General features: G+C 40.4%; 1 protein-coding gene across 1 annotated transcript in view; it reads right to left on the bottom strand.

Moving 5' to 3' along the window:
- Positions 1 to 2,132: 2,132 nt before the first annotated feature.
- Positions 2,133 to 23,347, bottom strand: part of LOC130877084 (leucine-rich repeat-containing protein 37A3-like) — a 75,698-nt gene continuing 54,483 nt past the window's right edge. Inside the window, exons 10-14 of the mRNA XM_057773990.1 lie at positions 9,507 to 9,625; positions 6,317 to 7,556; positions 5,665 to 6,139; positions 4,759 to 4,863; positions 2,133 to 2,183 (exon numbers count right to left, since the gene is read on the bottom strand). Of these exons, the coding sequence (XP_057629973.1) occupies positions 2,133 to 2,183; positions 4,759 to 4,863; positions 5,665 to 6,139; positions 6,317 to 7,556; positions 9,507 to 9,625 (1,990 nt within the window). The remainder of the gene's footprint in view (positions 2,184 to 4,758; positions 4,864 to 5,664; positions 6,140 to 6,316; positions 7,557 to 9,506; positions 9,626 to 23,347) is intronic.

Raw genomic sequence — 23,347 nt, 5'->3', positions numbered from 1 at the left:
GTAAATATTTCGGGGTATAAGCTAGCCAGGCGGCCAGGAGCCGGGCGAGAATGCTGCCCACAGCTCCTTCAACAGCATTCTCTTAGCATGGTTCTCCCGCCTAACCTTATCCTGCCTAACTATAGGCCAGTCAGCTTCTTTATTAAACCAAGGACACTGACATATATTCACACAGTGTACAGGAATATAGCACAATGAGCTACCTTTACTGGCCCGCAATATCACCTGCTCTACATCCATTTTCATTTCCTTGTGTACAAAGGCCTTTGACACTCATGAATCTACCAAAAGAATTTATTAATAAATGATAGCAGATCATTCTGTGCCTTCACCGTCATCACCTCCTTCACTCTCTTCTGCTTCAGTGACTGACAGTTTCAGGCCTGGTGGCATCACTTCTTCCTTGACGTCCCTGGAAGAAGAGCAATGCCAAGGCTTTCAAACTTTGAAATGAGGAACTTGACCTTAGCTTCTCATTTGTGCTAGACGTTTACCATGATACATCCTGAATGGTAGTATCCTCCTCTGCAGAGGACTCCTTGACCTGCATTCCCTCAGTCATGCTCTTCTTTCGTATGTCACGTTTGAATAAATCTGTGAGCCACTGTGGCCACCTTAGCCAGAAAAATCCTTCCTAGGAAACAGAAGGGGAGACATTAGTTCTGTTAGCCCCACCTTCTCCAGCCACAGCACCGAGTCTCAGGCTTACCTGACTCTCACTGTCCTTGTAGCATTTCTTACTCCTTGGAAGAAAACACATGTAGAAGACAGTTAGTGATTGTGCCGTGTGTGCGGTGTTGTCTGGGGACATCTCGGCTCTCCCCATAACAAAGATCACCCCAGCACTGGGACTTAACAACAATTCCATGCATATCTGGCTTTTAGGAACTTTCCAAGTCTGTTGTAAGGCCCCACAATGCCCCTGGGGAGATCTCTGCCTGTGAATTGTCCTGGAGCAGAGGCACCAGCATGACACAGTAGCCCCACTTATTCCACTGAACCAACTTCTCCCTCTGAAGAAGCCACCCTGGGCAGGAGCCCTTTGCTCTCCTGCAGATCAACTCTCACAGGCAGACTTGCTGAGGTGAGGGAGGGGCTGCTCCTGCTTGCCTAGCTGCTTTATCCTCCAAATGCAAAGCCCAAGTCCACAGCACAGCTCACAGTCTCACGGGGTTTCACCCTGCAGCCTGCCTCTGCTGAGGATTGTAAGAGCAGTTTAAAGGGCACAGGTAGCTGCGCATGGTGGATCATGCCTGTGATTCCAATTCTTGGGAGGCTAAAACAAGATTCCGAGGCCAGTCAGGCAGTGGTGCAAAATACCTTTAATCCCAGCACTGGGAGGCAGAGACTGGCGGATCTCTGTGAGGTTGAGGCCAGCCTTGGCTACACAGTGAGTGCCAGATCAGCCTAAGTGTGAAGCCATTTCTCCAAAAAAGCAGTAAAGTACATGACAAGAACCAACACACACATTAGTTATCTTTTCTGAATCCACGGACAATTAGGAAACTCAGCACATACTTTCCAGACATATACGCTGTACAGATTTGAAGTGAAATATGACCAAAGCCTGAGCAGAGAGGAACTAAAAACAAGGGCTCCACCGGGAGAAAATGGTCCTCTTTCTGACATGCCCCAGAGAGTGACCACAGGACCAGACATTTCTGCCATTGTCCTTCATTTCCTCTTTAGAAGAAAGGTAACTATTGTCCATAATCTCTCCCAGCTATAGTTCTATGAGGTTTGTGTCACTCAAAGAAAGAAGAGACTCAAAAGTGACCAAGAGGATGAGAATATGGGCTTTCCTCCTCTGTACACTCACAGCCCTGCACTCTAACTCTGGGCTCCCCTGCTTCTTCTCCAAAGCATCCAATTCTGAAGTCTCTAGCTGGAGCAGACAACACTAACAAAAGCTGGTACAGCCTAAACCTATTGATTTCCCCCTCTTTCTTTGAAGGCCTGGTGGCAGCAGAGGCATCCATGCTAGTGCCAGGTGCCTCTCTGGGAGCCAGGCAAAACAACAGAGAGGATCATATTCTTTCTGGCAATTTTCTTCTCCCTGTCAGATGAGGGAATTAGGTGAGTTCTAAGTTCTCTGCTAACTCTCATGTTCCCTGTGAAAGATGGTCTCATATTTACCCTATGGACTTTTCTTCATCTTCCTCTTTTGTTCTGTGGGAATAAACCTGTTTGGGGAGAAAACATAACTCTGCTTATCACAATGACCACTGTTTCTAAATCTACTAATTCCTTTTACTTACCTAAAGTCTTACCTGTTCAGTGAGCTCAGGAGCCCTTTCTGCCCTTCTTTGTCTCTTCACAACAGCGTCCTTTAGGTTTCACTTAATATATTATACTGATTATTTTAGATAAAATTCAGCAAATACTTCCTAATAAAAATAATTTCTGTTAAAAGTATAAATTTTTTGTTTTTTGAGGTAGGGTTTCTCTGTTTAACAGTCCTGGATGTCCTGGAACTAGCTTTGTATCCCAGGCAGGTCATGAACTCACAGCGTTCTGCCTGCCTCTGCCTCCTGAGTGCTGGAATTAAAAATAAGCACTATCATGGTCAGGTGATTCAAAATATTTTTAACTCCATCTAAGTACACAGCAAAAGCCTAAAAAGTGCACTGCTGAGGAATCAAGAACAAGAGCAAGATGTCTCTGTCACTGCTATAGGGTGGCCCTGTCCAGAGGTCTCCTCTGTCACTGCTATAGGGTGGCCCTTGCCAGAGGTCTCCTCTATCACTGCTATAGGGTGGCCCTGGCCAGAGGTCTCCTCTGTCACTGCTGCGGGGTGGTCTAAGGTGTCCAGAGGTCTCCTCTATCATTGCTGCGGGGTGGCCCTGTCAAGAAGGGTTCAATACACAATAAGGAAACTAAATTGGGAAGACAGGTGAAAAACCAGTTCTATTTGTATTGGAAACAACAGACAACCAAAATGCTGACGAGATCAACTAAAACTATACTGGAAGAAATATGAGAAGTCAGTAGGGTGGAAAGTCACAAAACAAAGACGTCAGCACACCAGCTGGACTTGGTGGCACATGCCTGTGATTCTGAGGCAGGAAGATCAGGAGCTGAAGGTCAGTCTCAGGTACATAGTGGATTCCAGGTCATTCTGGCTATAGAAAGCCTGTCTCAAGCTCCTTTTCTCCTGGGGCAGTGGGAAAATGTACAAATGAGAAAACAGTGCTAGACAAGAGCTAGGACGTAGTAGCAGAAGGAGCCTGCGTCCCCTGAGGTGGCAACACCCTGAGAGCAAGAACATCCATAACGCACACAGGAGGAGGCACAGGCCGGCAGATGAGTGGCCTCGGCTACAGACACTTTCCTTTTCCGCTGGGTTGTTTCACCACAAAATATATTAACGCTCTGGGTGGTTTGCAATGGTTCCCTAGTACTCTCACACTCCCAGTACTTCCTGTTTGTCTCTGAGGGGCGAAACTGACCAGTGAAGGGTCTGGGGGCAGGCTTAGGGATCAGGGGAATGAATGGGAGATTTACTCTTGGTTTGGCCACTGGGCCTAGGTGCTCTTCACCCTAGGAGAGGCTGATAAGCTCTTCCCAGAGGAATATGAGATTAGATCAGACAAAGAATGGAGAACTCTGTGCTGTGCTCAGCAGGCACAAGCCTTCTATCCTGAAGGATGTGGAAGACAGCGTGCGTCCAGACCCAGCAAAGGCCTTTGCCTATGGAGTGGAAACAGACAGTTCTTCCCCCCCACACATTCATTTTTAAAACCACTGCTATTTTTTCTCTCTCGCATGGTTTCTTTAAGGTAAGAAGGAGTAAGCTTTCATTACTTGGCCACAAAACAGTCAGGCAATTGTTCTCGTACCATTTACTCCATTTTCCACCGTTGACTAAACTATTAAATTACTCAAAAGTCTTAAGTGTCTAGGAATATAGCTCATGCTTAGCCTGCACAGGCCATATAAATCCCCAGACCCCACCCCAGTCCCTGCACTGTTTGTCCATTGCTTTTCTCTGTCTGTTACTATTTAATCTGTTTTTTTTTTTAGATAGCATTTCATATATTCCTGGCCTGAATTCACTACATTGCTGAGAATGACTATGAACTATGGATCATCCTGCTTCTGTTTCCTAAAAGCAAGGACTACAGAAGTACACAAAACATCTTTCTCTGATGCTATTTTAATAAGTACTGAATTCTATCATCCTCATAGTAGAATTGATGGAATGCGTCATTTCTCTTCTTTGAATACCACTGTTATCTACTGTAGGCAAAATACTGGGCATGCTTACTCTACTCACAGAGTATCATCTAAATTGGCAGAAAAAATAATGAAAATGTGAATAAATTCCGCACAGTGGTAAACAGTACACACCACTAAAGAGCAATATAGGACTTTACAGAGATTTCCCTGGAGGTCACAACCACACTAGGTGTGGAGGTGCTGTCTGTACAGGGGCCAGAGGACATCCTCCCGGAGGTCATGAACTGACCCCATGCTGATTTCTGCTTTCTAGCCTCAAAATTCCACCATCCTCACTGACTGAGAACTCTCCACTGCTCCCACAGCCTCTCACAGCAACACCACCAGTCTGACACCAAATCAGAACGTTACATAATGACCTGACATTGAGGAGCCCGACTTCACAGAGGACCTGTGAACACTCGGGGGCATTATTTGTAGACAGAGAGGGTAAGTGGCTCAGGTTTTCAGTTCGTGGCCTCTAAACCTATGATACAGACCGGGCACATTCTGGACACATGAATGTATTGTTGTCCTTACCTCAACGAGACAGAAAATGATAATCAACACTGTCACTACTACAGTTACAGATATTGCCAAGATGACTTTGTTGTTGTAGCCGTATCCCGGAACTTCTTTTGTGTGCTGGAATATATGAAATAAATGAATGGACATTTGTGTGGCTATAAAATAATAATAAAATTAAAAGAATGACAGAAAGTGAAGGCTAATTGCTTAAAATTCCTTCTTGGGCTGTGAATGGTAACTTATATATAACCTAGCAATTGGGAAGTTAAGATAGGAGGACTGCCGTAAGTTCAAGGACAACCTAGAACACCAGGTAAGTTCTAGGATATCCTGGATTATACAAAAAGACTCTGACTCAATAAAACTAAGAGCTGGGCTTGGTGAGGCTCTTAATCCCAGCACTCTGGAGACAGAAGCAAGTGAATCTCTGAAAGTTCAAGGCCAGCCTGGTCTACACAGCAATTTCTAGGCTAGATATAACTACATAGTGAGACCCTGTCTCAAACAAAACAAAACAAAATGCCCCAATAACACAATAAACAAAAGCAAGACTATGGGCTACAGTATATAGTTTAGTGATCAAGTCCTTGTATATTATGTATACAAGGTCCTGAATTTAATCCCCAACACTATAAAACAAAATGACAATATGAAAAAAAAAATAAAAAGTTTTCTACTTTAGTAGCTTGCAGATTTTAAAAGAACATACCAAATTAAATGTGCTACCTATCTAACACAATTATTATGTTTTGAGTTTTAGGTTGCCTTCTGTCAATAAATTTAGAAGCATAGTGAGAACCACTGTCTTGGCTGGGCTAGAGTTATGCGGACAATACAAGATCTGGAATAGAAGCCCCCAGTCTTTCTGCTTAAATGACTGAGAGGGTACAGGGGACTCAGTTCCAACATTGTCCTCACCTGACTTGGTTCCAGACCCTTCTGTCCACCTTTGGTTTCTGGGCTCTCATTGATGTAGTTGTCAGTTTTCCACTGGTCTGTATCCCAGTCGGCCCTGGACAACTTGAATTCTTGTTGCTCACTGAGAAGCTTCATCAGGAGGCCGGTTCTGGAGATGAGCTTGGCACAGGACAGTTGCACACTGGGATCAGAGCAGTCCATCTTCAAAGTCCTGATAACGTGAGAAATAAGCCTTCTCACGTTGTTGTTGGGGATGAGGGGCCGCAGCTGCTGGTTTAGCTGAGATTCAAAGCGTTCACCTGGTGACATCAGAGAGTATGAAAATCCATGGGAGTCAGGCCCCAAGATGAAGTCTAACTGTGGCTTGCTGGCTTGCTGAAAAGTTGTAATTAAATCAGATGCAGGCACATTAGACTGTACAGCAGGATTTTCAGAGGGTATATTTTCTGATGCAGCTTCTTCAGGCATAGTGATGTCTGTTGGAATTAAATCGGAGGTAGGCACATTAGACTCTACAATAGGATTCTCAGAGGGTATATTTTCTGATGCAGTTTCTTCAGGCACAGTGATACCTGTTGGAATTAAATCGTATGTAGGCCCAGAAGACTCTACAGCAGTAATTTCAGGGAATATATTTTCTGATATAGGGGTGGTTGGTTCAAAGATGTGTTCTTCAATATTATCAATATCAGATGCAGCCAGAGATTTTTTGGAAGGAGGTTCTAAGGCAGCATCTAATTGTGCAAAAGGCTTTTCTGCATAACTCAGGTCTCCTAAAGATGAAAAGACCCCTCCTGCAGGGGAATTTACCAGGCTCCTCACTGCAGAGGATGCTGGACTCTTTGCAATCAACCGGAAATGATAGTTTTTCTTCCTAAGGTTTCTGTGTCTCTTTTCAGACAGTAAACTAGGGCTAGACCCCTTTGTTCTTTTCACATTGGCGTTTGCACTTTCTAAAATGAAAATGGTGTAAGACAAGTCTTTTCGTCTGTCTATGAACTCAGGCAGCGATTTTGTAGTGGGAGTCTTGTCCACCAGCAACTGTTCTGGGGAAGAAGACACTGCCTCCCCATGCTCCTTTGGGAGCAAGGGCTCTGGGTGGAAGGAATTTCTCACTAACGTCCTGGGCTTCTGAACCAGACCGAGCTGCTGCAACTCTGCTGTGGGTGGGCTCCTGAGCTGCCCGTCTTTGGCAATACTCTCCACAGGTGTCTGGACACTCTGCTTATTCCACAGGCTCTTGTCACTCACTCCCTTAAAGTGCCTTTTCTGTATGCTTCCTATCCTCTTGAGCACTCTGTTCAGGCTGCGGAGTCTTTTCTCTGCCTTCTCAATCTCTGCGAGACTGTTTTCCTCTGCCTGGGCAGGTGCCCATTTCTTTTGAAATATTTTTCGCTTAAATTTTTTACCTGAATTATTAGACTTCTCCTTATGTAGTATAGTTTGCTCTTCCTTTTTAACCTCATCAATTTCTTCATTTAATAACTTTTCTAGAAAATAAAGTTTATTCAATTTATTTTTGTTAGTGAAGTTATCAGATTCAGATTCATTTGTAGGAAGAAGACTTTGTGTATCATTCTGCAAAGATCCCAAGGAACTCTCTGAATCTTGGTCTTGAGAAAACAGCAGTTTAATGTATGGTAACATTGTTGATACTACATCTTCCAGATTTCCCTCAGAGAAATATGGCAGTATGTAATTCAGGGCACTCATAACATCATTTTCATCATTAAAGTCGATCTCTTCTTCCATGGAACTGGAGTACTTGGCATTTTCTTGGTCTGAATAGCCTGTCTCTGATTCAATAATGAGTTCAGTGCTGTTATTCTCCTTCCGGGTCTGCAACAGCTTCATGAATGCTCCTTCTGGGTTCCCTATAGATGCGTCTTCAACTGTCAGAGATGGAGAGATTGCCTTTAGTCAGAGAATACTTTTAGCCCTTTCTCAGTTCACAGTCATACACTGTAGTCAAATAAATTACGGGCCAGCAAATACTGGTATGCCGTGTGTGTGTGTGTGTGTGTGTGTGTGTGTGTGAACACACTAAACTAAATTCTGTGAAATGGGAGCAACCGAAAGAAAGAGTGTCATTGGCAAAGTAGGCACCTCCTGGGAACATTCCACAGTGTGCACACAGGAAGTCTATTTAAGACAGCCAGTGGACCAGTAGAGAGAGACCCAGAGCCTGAAGACAAAGCCAGCTTTTCTTCTCTGCATGGCTGACTGAACCTCCTCAGGCTTCTACATCTACACCATCCTGCCTCAGACTCGAGAGGCCCACTAGGTTTTCTCTCTCCATCGTTTCAATGTGCCCTGTGTTGATACAACCTCAGCTAACTATGGTGATGGACAACCTTTGAGGGGAGTGAGGCCAGGAATGCTAAAGCAGGTGCCTCTCATTCACATCTGGATGTGTGTCCTTCTCCACCTACCCACCCAATTTCTTCCCATAGGCTCTGTTGCCATGTATTCTAGCTCCTGAAACAGGAGCATCCTCTCTGTGCATCTTTCTGGTTCCTGCCTGAGTGAAGGTGTAGGTGAAGACATGTTTAATGTACTAGGTTTTATTCTTATGTAAAATCAATTTATAGAATAGCAATTTCTGGATAAACATTACTCCAACTCATAAAAGGCACAAGGTCAGAGCTACTCTTGTCTGAAGCCTTTCTCACTTCATTTCTCACTCTTCCAGGTCCACATGGGAACAATACAAAGCTTCTGGTAGTAGGAAGGTCAAGTGGGTCACTGTGTAGCTGTGTTTTTTCCCCAGGAGAACTGAGAGGATTTGAGGTGGTAGTGAGGGCCTGAAGGAGTGGTGAAAAGAAAAATGTGTGCCTGTGGACTGCTCAGAATTAGGAAGTGATAACTCAAGCAAGAGGCAACAGCAGTTGACACTTCTGATGTGTAAAATAAGAGAAATGCTTACTTGCCATTTCTGTGGAAAAAAGAGAATAATGTAATTGGTTTCTTAAATTAAAAATAAATGACATCTTATTTATATAGACAGTCAAATGCCACTTCTATTTCTCTTCTCCAGATCAAGGCTAAAGACTTGCATTTAAACTATTTAGGCAAGAAAACGGTCGTATTTTGGATGAAGTTATTGCTAACAAACCTAATACATAGAAAATATTTTAGGGCTAAGCAAAAGCTACACTACCAAGCTGTATCCCTGTCCCCTTTTAAAATAATTTTTTTTTTAAAAAAAAGTGAGATAGGTTTTCACTAAATTGCCTAGACTGGCCTTGAACTTGGATCATCTTGCTTCAGCCTCTTGAGTAGCTGGGATTACTGCCATGTGCCACGATATTCAGTTTAGAAAAACACTTAAAATTACATGCATGAACTGGCAATAGAAAAGCCTGAGGTTCAAAACAAGTAGGGAGGTGGTCGGTGTGGGCATGGAAGAGCTCCCTGCTCCAGCAGCACAGTGAGGCAGCACTCACTGCTCTCAGATTCTAAATAAAAAGGTATCACTTATAAAATTAAGAAAAGAAACCAAACAAAATCTGTCTAGAGATATCAAAAGTAGGAGATCACTTGAGACCTAATGTACATAAAGCCAGCTTACAGACTGAAGTGTACTATATGCAAAAGTAATTATTGGAAGCAGGATACCAGGCAGACAGCATAGTGAAGAGTCTGTGGTCATCTATGTTATCTCTCTCCCATTTACCCCTTTCTCTTGTTCTTTCTGCATATGGAACAGTTCTATTATCTAATCATGCAATAATAGCTGAGAATCCAACTTTCAGCAAAAGAGAAGGTGTGGATGAGTCTTTTTGATAACTAGTTAAAAAGTAAGACATAAAATTAAAATATTCATCATGCAAGAGACTCACGACAATGTGTGGTGTTTGTCAGACATCCAGTATGGCAATGCAGTTTGACTGTCTTGCAGACAACCTCAATATCAGTTTTATATTTGCAGAGGCAGCAGGCCATATGTCTAGGTAAGATTCTATAAATGGAAAAAAAGAGAATTGGTTTACTGGAAAAGCCTTACTGAGGTACAGAAGAGGCAGGCCAAGGCCACCACAGGGTCACAGAGGACAGAATTTTTGAGGCATGTACAGTTGGGTGGGGACTCAATGGCAAATTGTTACTCTCTGATACTGAAAGTAATCATGGAGGAGGACAGAGGTGTTTAACAGAAGAGCAGGTGTCATGTATGTGTGTGTGTGTGTGTGTGTGCCTTTAACAAAAGTGACAGGAACAGAACCAGGTGACACGCCTAAAACAGGAGACAAAAACAGAACTAGGAGATGTTGATGGTAGAAGCAACTCTCCTCAACTCAAGTCTCACTCTGGGTTGGTCATGCACAGGGCCTGAGCAAGCATCCAACCTAGGGATGCTTTTCTCTATTCCTATTATTAGATTAGAAGAGATTATATGAGGCCTAAAATAGCCTACTTTAACCCATACTTTATGATTAAATGGCAACATGGATCACATTGACCAAATCTGGATTATTTTTGTGTTCCAATGAATAAGGGCTGTGGTGCAGTTCTTTGGCATGGTGTTTGTGTAGCAGTGCAAGGCCCTGGATTTGATCTATGTGTGCATGTGTGTGTGTGTGTTTGTGTGTGTGTGCATATACATACACACACATTGATAGACACAAAGAGAAAGCAAGAACAAAGGAGGAATAATAAATTATAATGAAATACAATAAATAAAATATAATGTAAAGACAATCTGAATTCCTAATGATACTCAAAAAGAAAAGCAGGGTAGGTCTTCCAGAAAACACTAGTTAACTGATGTTGAAAAGATTTTGTAACTACCAAGCAATAATTAGTTGCAACAAGGTTATCAAAAACAACCATGTAAAAGAAGTTTGAGAATGGGATCTTTAAGATCTCAACAATTCCATTGGTTCATCCTTTCTCCTTCTCACCTCTTCTCCTTTCTCCTCCTGTGTTTGTTTTTTGAGACAAGGTCTCTTTATGTAACATTGATTGTTCCTGAAAGTTGTTATATAAACCTTTTGGGCCTCAAACTCATAGAGATCCATGAGCTCCTACCTCCTAAGTGCCACCATCAGCCACTGGATATTCTCAAATTACAGTATGTAAAAATAATAATTTGAAGATCTTCAACATTCTACTTTACATGTGATCAAACTCAGCATGAAAGGTCACTTAAAGTCCCATTCAAGAAAGCAGTACAGATATTTAACCTGATTACTGATGAGGAAACAGACAAATCCAGCCTGGAATGTCAATTCATGGCTCATGAAAAAGTAGTGAAATGTCTTTGATAAAAACCAAAAACATGACAGGTAACGCCTGCCATATATTGATCTTGAATCAAAACAAAAAGATGTGAAGAGTAGTATCGACTTCTGGCCAAAACAGAGTGAATCGATTTAACCTCCCTAACTCAAAACCAAGAAAACAAATATGCAAAACCAAATCAAACCAAACCAGGGTGCTATTTTGTTTCTGTTTTTTTTTTTTGGGGGGGGGGCTAAGGGGAACAAGCAAAGACAGCTTTATTTAATGTGGCTACACTTGTGACAGCAAACACCAAAAGAGCCTTGTGATCACAAGTCCATCTTCAAGGGCTGACAGAGCTTTGGATCTAGGTGGGGGAGGGGCAGGGCCATGCATAATTCTAGCAGTCCTGATCAAGGAGTGGTCTGATTGATCACTGTTTCAATTCTGATACTTCAGGGTAGTCCTTAAGAAGTTATTACCATTGTCATAGCCTGAAGAGAAAGATCTAGTCCTCATTCAATGATTTCTGTGTGTGTCCCTACTACAGTGAAGAACCGTTCCACTTGGAAGTAGTCTGGCCCCATATGTGTGAACCGTCTTGAGGACTACTGTCCAGTAGGATGACTGCTAACTTTGCACAAGTCAACGGTCAGAAGACTCACACTCTGTGTCCCCGCAAGTCTACAGTGACAAAATGCAGTGATCATGGACTAAAATCTCTGAAACTGGGAATTCAAGAAAGTTTTACCATTTAGTTGTCTTTCTTGGGTATTTTGCCACAGCGGTGAAAAGATGACTATAGGGGGGTGGAGAGATGGCTCAGTGGTTAGGAGCACTGCCTGCTCTTCCAAAAGTCCCGAGTTCAGTTCCCAGCAACCACATGGTGGCTCACAGCCATCTGTAAAGAGATCTAGTGCCCTCTTCTGGCCTGAGGCACACATGTAGACAGAATACTGAGAATACTGTCTACATAATAAATAAATGAATCTTAAAAAAAAAAAGCTGACTATATACTAACTTACTGCTCTGGAAGACATTCTGTGTTGCCAGGAGGGAAACACAAAGTAACAAACGGTAGACAATTTGATGACAGAAATGGAGTTGAGAAATCAAGAAAATCAAAGTGACTATAGTTGACAGGACAGAGTATCATAAGGTAAGAGGCACACTGAGAAAAAGAGAACCATGAAGCCAGATAGCTCATATATTCAGCAAAGTACTAAATACTGTGTGTGAAGAAACTACTGACAGACGGGCGGGGGGGGGGGAACCTGCCAATTGAGTCTTAAAGAATAATAATTTAGTTTTGTAGGTGGTTAGGAATCTTGTCTGTTCACACATGCAAATAACAGATGACCACAGGGGACTCACACATGCCAGGCAGGAGAACTAATGGCCGATGGCCACAAGGCACTTAGGACATATATTAGGAGTTATAAATCAGAAGTTGTAAAGGCTACTTTATATTACCCTCTCACAAACCTTCACTGATAGGTTCAAAATGGTGAAATCCTTTTGAGTAACAATAGCCATACCTGGGAGCACATAGGAATATCAACATCTACGATACACCCAAACTGAAATTTACTACAATGTTTGGAGTAAGAAACTTGCCATGCAAAAGAAGCAAGAAAAGTGCACATCTGTAACCTCAGCATTCTGGAGTCAAGGGCAGTGATAGCTGTGAATTTGAAGCCAGCCTGGTCTTTACAGCAAGTTTGAAGACAGCCAGGGCTACATAGTGTGATCATGTGTTACAGGATATTTTGATCAGACTCTGACACTCCTGATACTACCAATAAAGTTTACCTTGAATCAGAGGGTGGAGCTAGCTACTAGCTGACCAGAATTAGCCATTGACGTTTTGAAGGACCCAGGACGTATAGAGAGAAACCCATGAATTATTAGCAGGGGCTTAATAAGAAAAGAGGGGCTTAGAAAGATTCACAGGCCCTTTTTGGATGGAGGAAGGAAAGAGAGAGGAGTCCAATGGTTGTTTCCCCACTGTTTCTCTGATCAATCCAGTTTTTACCCTGATACCTGATCCCAAGACAGTTGCTGGCTGTCATTCAGTCAGTTCTGTGCCCTCACTTCCTGCCAAGCAGGTTTCTCCTGCACATCCCCCTCCCCCGTGTACATCTTTCAGGTGGCTCACTCCCTCTCCCTGAAGCTTGTGGGCTTTCCCTGGACCAGCCTGCTTGCCTTGACACCTGCTTGCACCTGCTGGTCTTCTACGGCTACTGCCGCTGCTGCACACCTCAGCCCTGGGTGTATGCAAGAAGCTGCAAGTGCTCTCGACCCAGATCATTCAGTGCAGCAGCGTCCCACTGCCACTCCAGTGGGCACAAGGTACTAGCCTGGCTACCTAGGTACCCCGGAGGCACTCCCCACAGTCAAACACTGCTACTGTAGAAAAACTGAGAAGTCAGCAGATCTGGTGAGACACCCAGGAATTCTTAAGGAGGAAATGAAATTTTATTCAAAAGTCTTTAAAGAAAATTTCAAAACAAAAGTCTTTCTAACGTTAAGAATGGGGAACAATGTTATGATACAGAGAGTTAGGACACTGTATGGTTTGAAAATGAAAATAATTAAATGAAGGAATAATCAGCTTAGCTGGGATTGACATGTTAATTATAATTATCACTTTGGTAATTCATGTTATATACTTAAAAAAGTAGTTTGATATTGGTTCCAAGTATAAAAAAATTGACGGATAAAATACAATCCTTAGAAAGATCTACTAATGAAACTAAGACAAATATTCACAGACAGAGGAATTTAGAACAGAATCTACCACATTGAATTATGAAACTGAAGAGGAACAGCCCAAGGCTATTAGAAAACCAATATCCAGTTATCATACAAGAACAAGTACCAGATGACAGGCAGCCCCAAGGCTATCAGAAGTTAAATGGATCCTGTAGAAATGTTAGATTTGAAAAGATTTAAAGAAGCAGTTGTTTCATATGGTATGCATTCACACTCTGGGAAACAAATGTTAAATTCATAGACAACTCAGAACAGAAATACCCCACAAGACTGAAAAGCTTTAGCTACAGCAATCTTAAAAGGTAGTTCTCAGTTACAATGAAAAATAAGGGGGAAAAAGGAAGCTAGGATCACAGAACAATGAAGTAGGGCCAGAGGTATGGAAATTTCCCAAGACCAGCTTCTCAATGAAGGTGAGCATGCTGATTTGCAAGGACAGTTTAGATTTGATGATCACATCTTGGCCATATGTTGTACAGCAACTTTGGGTGCTTGGGACAGGGATGAAGAATCAGGAAAGAGGACTGATTCATTACTAAAATTATACAAGGCTCCAAAAACCCTTCACTGATTTTTTTAAACAAAGATTGACTTTAGCTGTGCATAAAATGTTATCAGACTAAGAAGCTAGACAAATATAAGTTGAATCTTTGGCTTTTAAAAATGATAATTCCGAATGCAAAAGGGTGATTAGGTCTTTAAAGGCAAGATCAGACCCCATAGATGAATGGATCTGAAATATAGTTGATATTGGATCTCACACTTATGATGATACTTGGATAGAAGAAGTGATTTCTAAAAATTTTAAGAAAGTTCAAAAGGTCAGATGTTTTAATGTGCTAAATAAGGTCATCTGAAAAGGCAAGGCATTCCTAGAAACAATGCTTTTTCAAGAGATGATCCAATCAGAAGACCTGACCTTCTGAAATATGCAGAAGGTACAGCAAAGGCCAACATTGGACCAATGAATGCAGATCAACAAGTGACAGACAAGATAACCCTTTGCTATTGGGAAACACCTTAGGGGCCTCTTACAGGCTCCAATATCAAATTAATTTCAAACATTCCCTGTCAGTATTGGTGAAACTCATCCACAGAGCAATTAAAAGACTTAATGCTTCTTTAAATGTTCAAAGAACAAAGCTAGAAATACAAGTGAATGACATTGTAATTATAGATACAGGTTTGGATGTAACAATAATTTCTCCAACACCTTGGCATCCAGAATGGCTTCTTCAGAAGGTAAATATTCAGCTTCCAGGTGTTGGAACTTTACCTCTGGTAAAAGAATTTTAAAAAAGAACAAGGTGGGTCAAATGTATAGGGCTAGTAGGATAGGTAGGGAAATTAAAGCCATATGTGACCAATAGCAATGAATTTATGGGGGTGTGACTTGTTACAACAATGGTAAACCCAGATTAGCATTCCTCAATCTCAGAAACAAACCATAAAATAAAGAATGCCTCTGAGAGAAATATAAAAAAGATATTATCAAGAAGAGTCACTGACTGTTCAGATTGTGCATAAGCAAGACACAACAGCTGCTGGTCTTTCAAAGTTACCAACTTCCTTACATTTAAAATGATTAACTGAAAATCCCATCTGGGTGGAAGCTTTAACATAAGAAAAATTACAGACATTAGAGCAGCTGGTACAGGAACAGCTAAATGATCAACATACTGAAGAAGCAATCAGTTCTTGGCAGGTCGCAGAATTATACAGTGAGAGTTCAGAGGTCAACCCACCAGATGCACATCTGATAGATAACCTTATTTTGTAAGGCGATAAGGAATGCTGCCTTTTGAATGTATTAACAGTCCTCCTTGCAGATTTCTTGTGTGAAGCCATAGTTCTTTGTAACATGAGGGCCTGCTTTGTTGGGGTTTCTGTCCTACCCAGTTCCCACAGCCAGTAAGTCCCAAAGAAAATCACACCGAGGTCTCCATAAGTTATAAACTGATTGGCCCATTAGCTCAGGCTTCTTGTAACTCTTATAACTTATATTAACCCATTATTCTTATCTATGTTAAAATGGCTCAGTTACCACATGGCTCAGTATCTTTTTCAGCAGGGCAGGTTACATCCTGCTTCTTCGGTGTCTGGAGAGGACTGGGGAGGAATGGGCTTCCTTCTTCTCAGAATACTCCTGTTCTCATTGCCCCACCTCTACTTCCTGTCTGGTTGTCCCGCCTATACTTCCTGCCTGGCTACTGGCCAAGCAGCGTTTATTTAAAACATAATTGACAGAATATAGAATTGTTCCACACCAGTTCTTTCCCTTACATTACAGCTTGGGGATTTTTCCTACAGAACTACAATGTGCTAATTGTTTATTGTGCACAATTTCCCCTAAGCATTGGTATATTGGATGACTCCCTCCAGCGATGTGAGATTCTGGTGAAGTAATCACACAAGCAAAACTTTTCTTCTCACAACCAGATCCTTGTTCCATTTCCCCGATATAAACTTAGAAGTCTGCCCCTCTGCCATTATCTCCTTCGGCAGGCAGTTGGTCAGTATTAGCGTCCAGACGATGAGATCTCAACTGAGACATTCACAGACACCCAAAGACATTTCAGACATGTATGTCTGAAATGGCTGATGTTTAGCCCTCAGAGAAGACAGGAAGAATGTTTGCCCTGGATTCACCTTCTACCAATATAGAAAGTGCTATCCCAATTAATGCTGTTATAACCCTAAACAGGCTACTAACACTTAGAAGATTAGCTTAGAAGATTAACGGTTTCTGTCTTAACCTTATGAGATAACAGAAATAAGGTATTAACCATTTGCCCAACTCTGAACAAAGACAATGCTTTTTTCACAGACACCACAGGAACAAAGCCATAGTTTAGTCCAGACAGCTGGAAAGAGTCATGGTCCAGATTTTTTGCTATGTTACTAAAAGGCCTCCTCCTTGTTCTATCACTTAGGTGTAAATGTAATTCTTATATTTGACTCCCCCCGCCCACCAGCCTGCTAAACATTTGGCAGAAATGCTGATGCAGATCAAATGCAGCAGTATTCCCTGCTTGTTTATGTAGTTGACTAATTACCTGATACTCCCTCTGCCCACTGGGGGAAAGCTGCAAACTGAGTAAAAGATGATTCCTGTCTTGTTCATGGTTGCTACTGTGATAATAACATTTTAGCTCTTTGCTTAGTCACTTAAGAATGTAACAAAACACACAAATTCCCCTCCTAAGTTCCTCTAATGATTTAATTTCCCTCTCTTAATTAACTGCCTTCCCCCTTAAGAGTTCCACAAAGGCTTTCACAAATCATTCCCACTTTGAATCATAAAGCTGACAGTTACACTTACATAATTACAGTTTGTGTACTTATTACCTGCTTTTATGACCCTGAAAAAACCTTGTTATTGCCAGAGAATTGATGATTGTGTCTGTATGTGTACATAAACTGGAAAATTTGGAGGAGAAAAAAAAGGACAATAAAAAAGAAATTATGAGAAGAACTGTGTGAGCTGATTCATTTTCTTTCACCCACACTCAGAGCTTGTATTTATTTCCCTCATGGGCTGTAGCATCTTGACTAGACCCTGAAGGGGCCTAAGGGGCTGCTACCCAAAAGACTCTGATAGGAATTCTTCTGTATTTGTCATTAAAAACAAAGAATGGTAACAGATCTAAGAAATATTAATAAGGTGATCCAGTCAGTGGGCACATTATAGAGAATTTCCTTGAATTCCCTTGCCTTCTTTATTACCCAAAGGATAATCTATTATAGTAATTGACTTAAAAGACTGCTTTTTTTACTATACCTTTCCAAAAAACAGGATTGAGAAAAATGTGCCTTCATAGTGCCTATTTATAATTCCCAGCCTGTTAAAAGGTATCAGTGGAAAGTTCTTCAAGGGATATTAAACATCTCCACCCTGTATCAATATTTTGTACAACAGCCATTGGAAGTAATTCATAAACAATTTTATCAATCTATAATTTATCATTATATGGATGATATCTTACTAGCTGATTCAAATGCAAATACCTTTATGTTTAAATTTTGTTTAAACATAATGTTTAAATGTTGAAAATTTTGTCTTGTTTGGGATTACAAATTGCTCCTAATAAATACAAAGAGGAGATTCTATTAATTACCTAGAACATAAGATAGGTTTGCAAAAAAATTCAAATAGAGGATTGGGAGGACAAAGATCATATAGAGAGACACAGGAAGTAGTATAGAGAGGTTTAGAAAGATTTGCAGGCCCTTTTTGGATAGGGGAGAAGAGACAGTGGAGGTCACTGTTGCTCCTTCATTATAGTGATATTTTATATATGTTTTATAAATACAGCTAGTCTGAAGACCAGAAGATAAAACTAAGTCATTAGAGATCAGGCAGTAGTGTAATACACCTTTAATCCCAGGATGTGGGAGACAGAGGCAGATGGATCTCTGATGGAGGAGGGTCATCTATCTGTGTTACTTTCATTGGTTAATAAAGAAACTGCCTTGGCTTTTTGATAGGGCAGGATTTAGATAGGTGGAGTAGACTGAACAGAATGCTTGGAGGAAGAAGGCAGTGAGTCAGACGCGATGAAGCTCCAGCCCAAGATGGACGTGGGTTAGAATCTTCCCAGTAAGCCACGATCCCATGGTGCTACACAGATTAATAGAAATGGGTTATAAGCAAGATGTGAGAGTTAGCCAGTAAGAGGCTAGAGCTAATGGGCCAGGCAGTGTTTAAATGAATACAGTTTCCATGTAATTATTTCGGGTGAAGCTAGCCATGCGGGAGCCAGGTGAGACGAAAAGCAAGCCTTCTTGCCTCATCACTACAAATCTCTGTGAGTTCAAGGTCACTCTGGGCTGCACAAGATCAGTGCAGAAACAGATCCAGATGGTGGTGGCTCATACCTTTAATCCCAGCACTAAAGAGGAATATAAATTGGGAGGAGATAGGAACTAGCTCTCTTTTAGTGTGAGGGTTTCTTAGAGGTAAGATCTCTCTTGTGGCTTGGCTGCTTTGCTTCTCTGATTCTTCAGGTTGAACCCCAATATCCGTCTCTGGGCTTTTATTATTTGTGCTATATTTGGCACCCAATGCCTTGGGTGTGAATTCATGAAAAAGTCATTTGCCTGAGGCTTCTTAGCCATGGGCACAGGGTAGAGCTGCACATGGTGCTCCCATCCCACCTGATCAGACTTTCTTTTCTTTTATCCCCAAACTTTGGGGAAATGTTTGAGATTTTCCTCTTATAACCTCTCTGAAACAGTGTCTAGGTGCTATACCCAAACTCCAGAAGCACCTGGGCTCCAAACTGGCTGGTTCTGCCTTTAGGTAGCCACCCCTTCCACCAGCCACATGTGCTTTTTCCCCAAAAAAATCCCCTGTGTGTTTTTCAGACAGCCATATCTCTCCCCCTCTCTCTTTACCATAGTTGTATCCCCTTCTTGGGCTCTCCTTGTATCCCCTTCTTGGGCTGCTGACAAACTAGGTAGCTGCCTTGAAATCCAGAGAGGCTTTTACTGTTCTATGCAGCAATCAGCCTCACAGCTTCATTAACATCATCAGTAGATTTGGTAAGACAATTGGGAATTCGTAAAGGCATGAATTAGTTAAAAGAGAGTTTTTTTCCACATTGACAAATGGGAAAAACAATTATAATTGAGGAATTTGAATCTCTGTATAATATGCTAGACAGTTTGAAAATGGAACAATTAATTGAGAGGATATCTAATTGAGATGGGATTTATGGAATATTAATTATAAATATTATCAGTATTATCATTGTTGTCTTATCACTAAAAAAGTTGGTTTATCTAAGTGCTAAGAAATAGGCCTTAGAACAAACTAATAAAACAGATCACAGAGATATTCAAATCCAGACAGAAAAATTTAATGGAGAACCAAATTACGCATTGCATTATAAGAATAAAGAGGAACAGCCAAAGATTTTCAGACAACCAACCTTAATATAGCCAGTAACCTTAAAGGAATTGCCAAATGGCAGAGTCTCTGTTACAGCTAACTAGACTCCTGTGACATTTTAGACTTAAGGACATTAAAGGAAGCAACAGTCTCATATGGCATGCATTTACCTATTGTTAAGCAAATGTTAAACTTGTGTTCAGTTTATAATAGAATTATTCCTAATGACTGGGTAGATTTGGGTTAGAGGTGTTTTAGAGCCCAGTCCACAATTATAATTGAGTACCTGGTTCAGAGAAGAGGCTAAGATCACTGTACAATGGAGTAAAATGATTGAAACTGCTGGATTTAGACCAGATGATATAGAACTGACTTCATTATTTATTCAGTTATGAATTATAGTCAGGGATAGGAATCATCTCATATACATAACACACATCCAATCACATACAGGTCTGCTAGGTCCTCTAGCATAATGTAGGACAGAAATCAATTAATTAATTAGTGATTGGAAATGTGCTGAAAGTCTCAGAATTTCATTAAAAACAATATGTCAATAGTGAAGGTTTTTTTTTCTTTTTTTTTTTTTTTTTTAAAAAAAAGACTTTCCCATCACATGGCAACAAGCCAAGGAAATTATAAGGGAATTTCTAACTTGTTCTTTATACAACCAAACACCACTACCTGCAGGAAGTAACCCAAAGGGTACTCAAAGAAATGAAATCTAAATCTGGCAGATGGATGTGTTCCATTTTGTAGAATTCGGAAAACTAAAATATGTATATCACACCATTGATACCTATTCAGATTTTCAATGGGCAACTGCTTTGAGTTAAGAAAAGGCTGATTCAGTAATCACACTTTTGCTGGACATTATGGCCATTGTGGGTAAGTAAGCAGAGACTGTTCTTTCATTTTCTGACTATCCAGACCCAAATAATCACACAACTATAGTAATTACAACACTGTTTGGCCAATGCCTTAGGCATATTTCTAGTTAGTGCTTACATTTTAAATGAACCCATTTCTATTATTCTGTATATCCCCAGAAGGATATATTACTTGAGTAAATAGGAAGTACATTGTAAGCAACTTCCAAAACTCTAGAATTAACAGAGACTTTTCACTGCCTGGACAGTCAACCAAAGTTCTTCTGTAACATTGGAGCATCCATCTTCAGCCTACAGGCCCATACTATCTGGCAGATTTTTCCATGAAGCAGAAAATTTGAAAGACTGTTTTGCCTATATGGGCAGTTTGTCAGTCACTTTCTTCTGTGTCCTACAGAATATCTGGCAAACTCACGAAGCAGGAACACTGAAGGACTGCCTCAACTTTTTTATGCAAGCTCAGCAATCATTTTTCTGTAGGTCCTGCATGACCAGTTTATATAATATGCTACTAAGCAGTCTAGGTAACAGCAGTTTCTTTCTCAAATGGCTAGCCTTGTCACATTGAAGGCAAATTACATAGAGAGTTTCTTCAATGTCTATCAACTCTCTGAAGTAATTGGTGCTGCCAGAAGCAGACATGTCTCACTGTCAAGAAAAGTCTAAGTTTTTAAAATATTTTCAATGGCATATTCTATAGGTCTTTGAAGATTATTTATCTAATTGAAACATTTCTCCGCATTCCTGAAAAAAATCTTAATAATGTGACTACAATTTTAACTATAGATGAACATCTATCAATCTGTAATTTTTAATTATACATTTTAAATGAGCTGTATAAACACAATACCTTAAACAAGAGTAGAAATAAACATAAAACAAAATTTACCTTAAATTTGTATCAATAAACCAAACTCCATACCAATGTAAAGTATTCATTTCTATATCATATCCCCCCCCTTTTTTTTTAAAAAAAAAAGATTTAATGTGACCATTATAATCAACCCACTTTAAATGAAAGCAAACATTTATAAACAATACTTTTGGGAATTTGGGCACAGTTTTCTCCAAACTTCTTCCTGCTGTTTGTTGGGTGAAGTATTTTTAGGGTTCATGGGTCTTGTTTCATCAAACCACATTAGCCTGGAAGGCATCCACAGGTTCCCATCCTCTGTGGAAACAAAAGCAGAACCTCTTTTCCAAAGTAATATATCCTTAGTCTCAAATTTTGAAGTCAATATAACTTTAAAATATATAATTAGTTTGGCTTAGCTTAGCAACCCCCAGAATTAAATGTTTTTCAGCAGTTAACTCATTAAGAGTAAAAAAAAATCCAAAAGAAACATAATATATATAATCCAGAGTCTTTGTATATATTCCATCTTTATTTGGCTTATTATTTTTACTCTATTATTTTTAATTATTTATTTTATTACCTTTACTCCTTTAATCAATGACTGTTTATACTCTTTTATACTACTTTTACTGTATTTACTTTATTTTTTAAAACTACTTCTTTCTATAACTGCCTACACCCATTTTCCTTCTTTTTTTAAGCTTACATATATTTTTAAAACACATTGTGACCCATTCAGAGGTTTATTTCTGTCTGAATCTGCCTTTATGACATATCTGTAATCCTTTTTTTTTTTTGATCACTGTTGTGAACTGTTAAGCAGGCGTGATGAGACCAGAGCAGCCACTTTGGTTGTTGGTTCCACCCTGCTTGGCTTTTCCTACATGGCAGAGGTCTGGGAGTCATGTTTACCATCTCAATTCTCAGAAGCAGTTGGCTTATGCTGCCACCAAGTAATTTGCAGCATGCTTCCCACAAACCCCATTCAAGTGCTCTATGACAGGACCTCCTGAATCCAGAGTCATTTATGCTACCAGTAGGAACCAGGAAGCCATATCTTAATGGAGTCGCACGGCTTTTCCAGCTAACATTGAGTCGGGAAGCCTTCTCTTAAAGGTGCCATTCTTCAGCTCGAGTTCAGCAAACAGAGCCTATTTAAAAATATGTGGCTGCCAAGAAGTTCACGCTGACTTCCGATTTTGTGGGTCTAAAAGCCTTAAAAAAAAAAAAACTTCCTTAGGCTTTACGTGGATATTCTTGCCCCACATTGAGTGCCATTTGTAAGCTAAGACTGTTCTTTCATTTTCTGGCCACTCAGACCCAAATAATCACACAAAACTATTATTAATTACAACACTGCTTGGCCAATGACTTAGGCATATTCCTAGTTAGCTCTTATGTCTTATGTCTTAAATCAACCCATTTCTATTATTTCTATTATTTCATATTTATCACAAGGCTTGTGGTTTGTTACTTGAGTGGCTACACGGCGTCCTCCTGACTTCACCTTCTTTCTCCCTGAATTAAATTTAGCTTTCCTACCAACCTATATTTTGCACTACCATAGGCCAAAACAGCTTCTTTATTAACAAATGGTAATAAAACATATTCACATATAGACTAGAAACCCACATCATGGGTATACCAAAGACAGACAATGCTCTAGTATATGTCTCTAAGAAAATGAAACCATTTTTGCTCATTATAACATAAAATATATTACAGGCATAGCACACAATCCTACAGGGCAGGCAGTTATAGAAAGATCAAATCAAACTCCAAAGGATATGCTAAATAGACATAAAGGGATAATAAATACACTCAGAAATAGATAGCATGATGCTTTATTAACTTTGAATTTTCTTTCTAATGAGAAAGAAACAACATCTGTGGAGCGACATTGGATAGTAGAAAAAACTACAGAATTAAATTAGTCAATATACTTTAAAGATATACTGACCTCAGAATGGAAATCAGGACATGTGTTACTTTGGGGAAGGGTTTTTCTTTTGTTTCCACAGGAGAAGAAAAGTTACAGATACCATCAAA

Source organism: Chionomys nivalis, chromosome 7 (genome assembly GCF_950005125.1).
Source record: "Chionomys nivalis chromosome 7, mChiNiv1.1, whole genome shotgun sequence".
Taxonomy (NCBI): Eukaryota; Metazoa; Chordata; class Mammalia; order Rodentia; family Cricetidae; genus Chionomys; species Chionomys nivalis.
The sequence above is the reverse complement of the archived record's forward strand: the minus strand, read 5'-3'. Positions and strand labels throughout refer to the sequence as shown.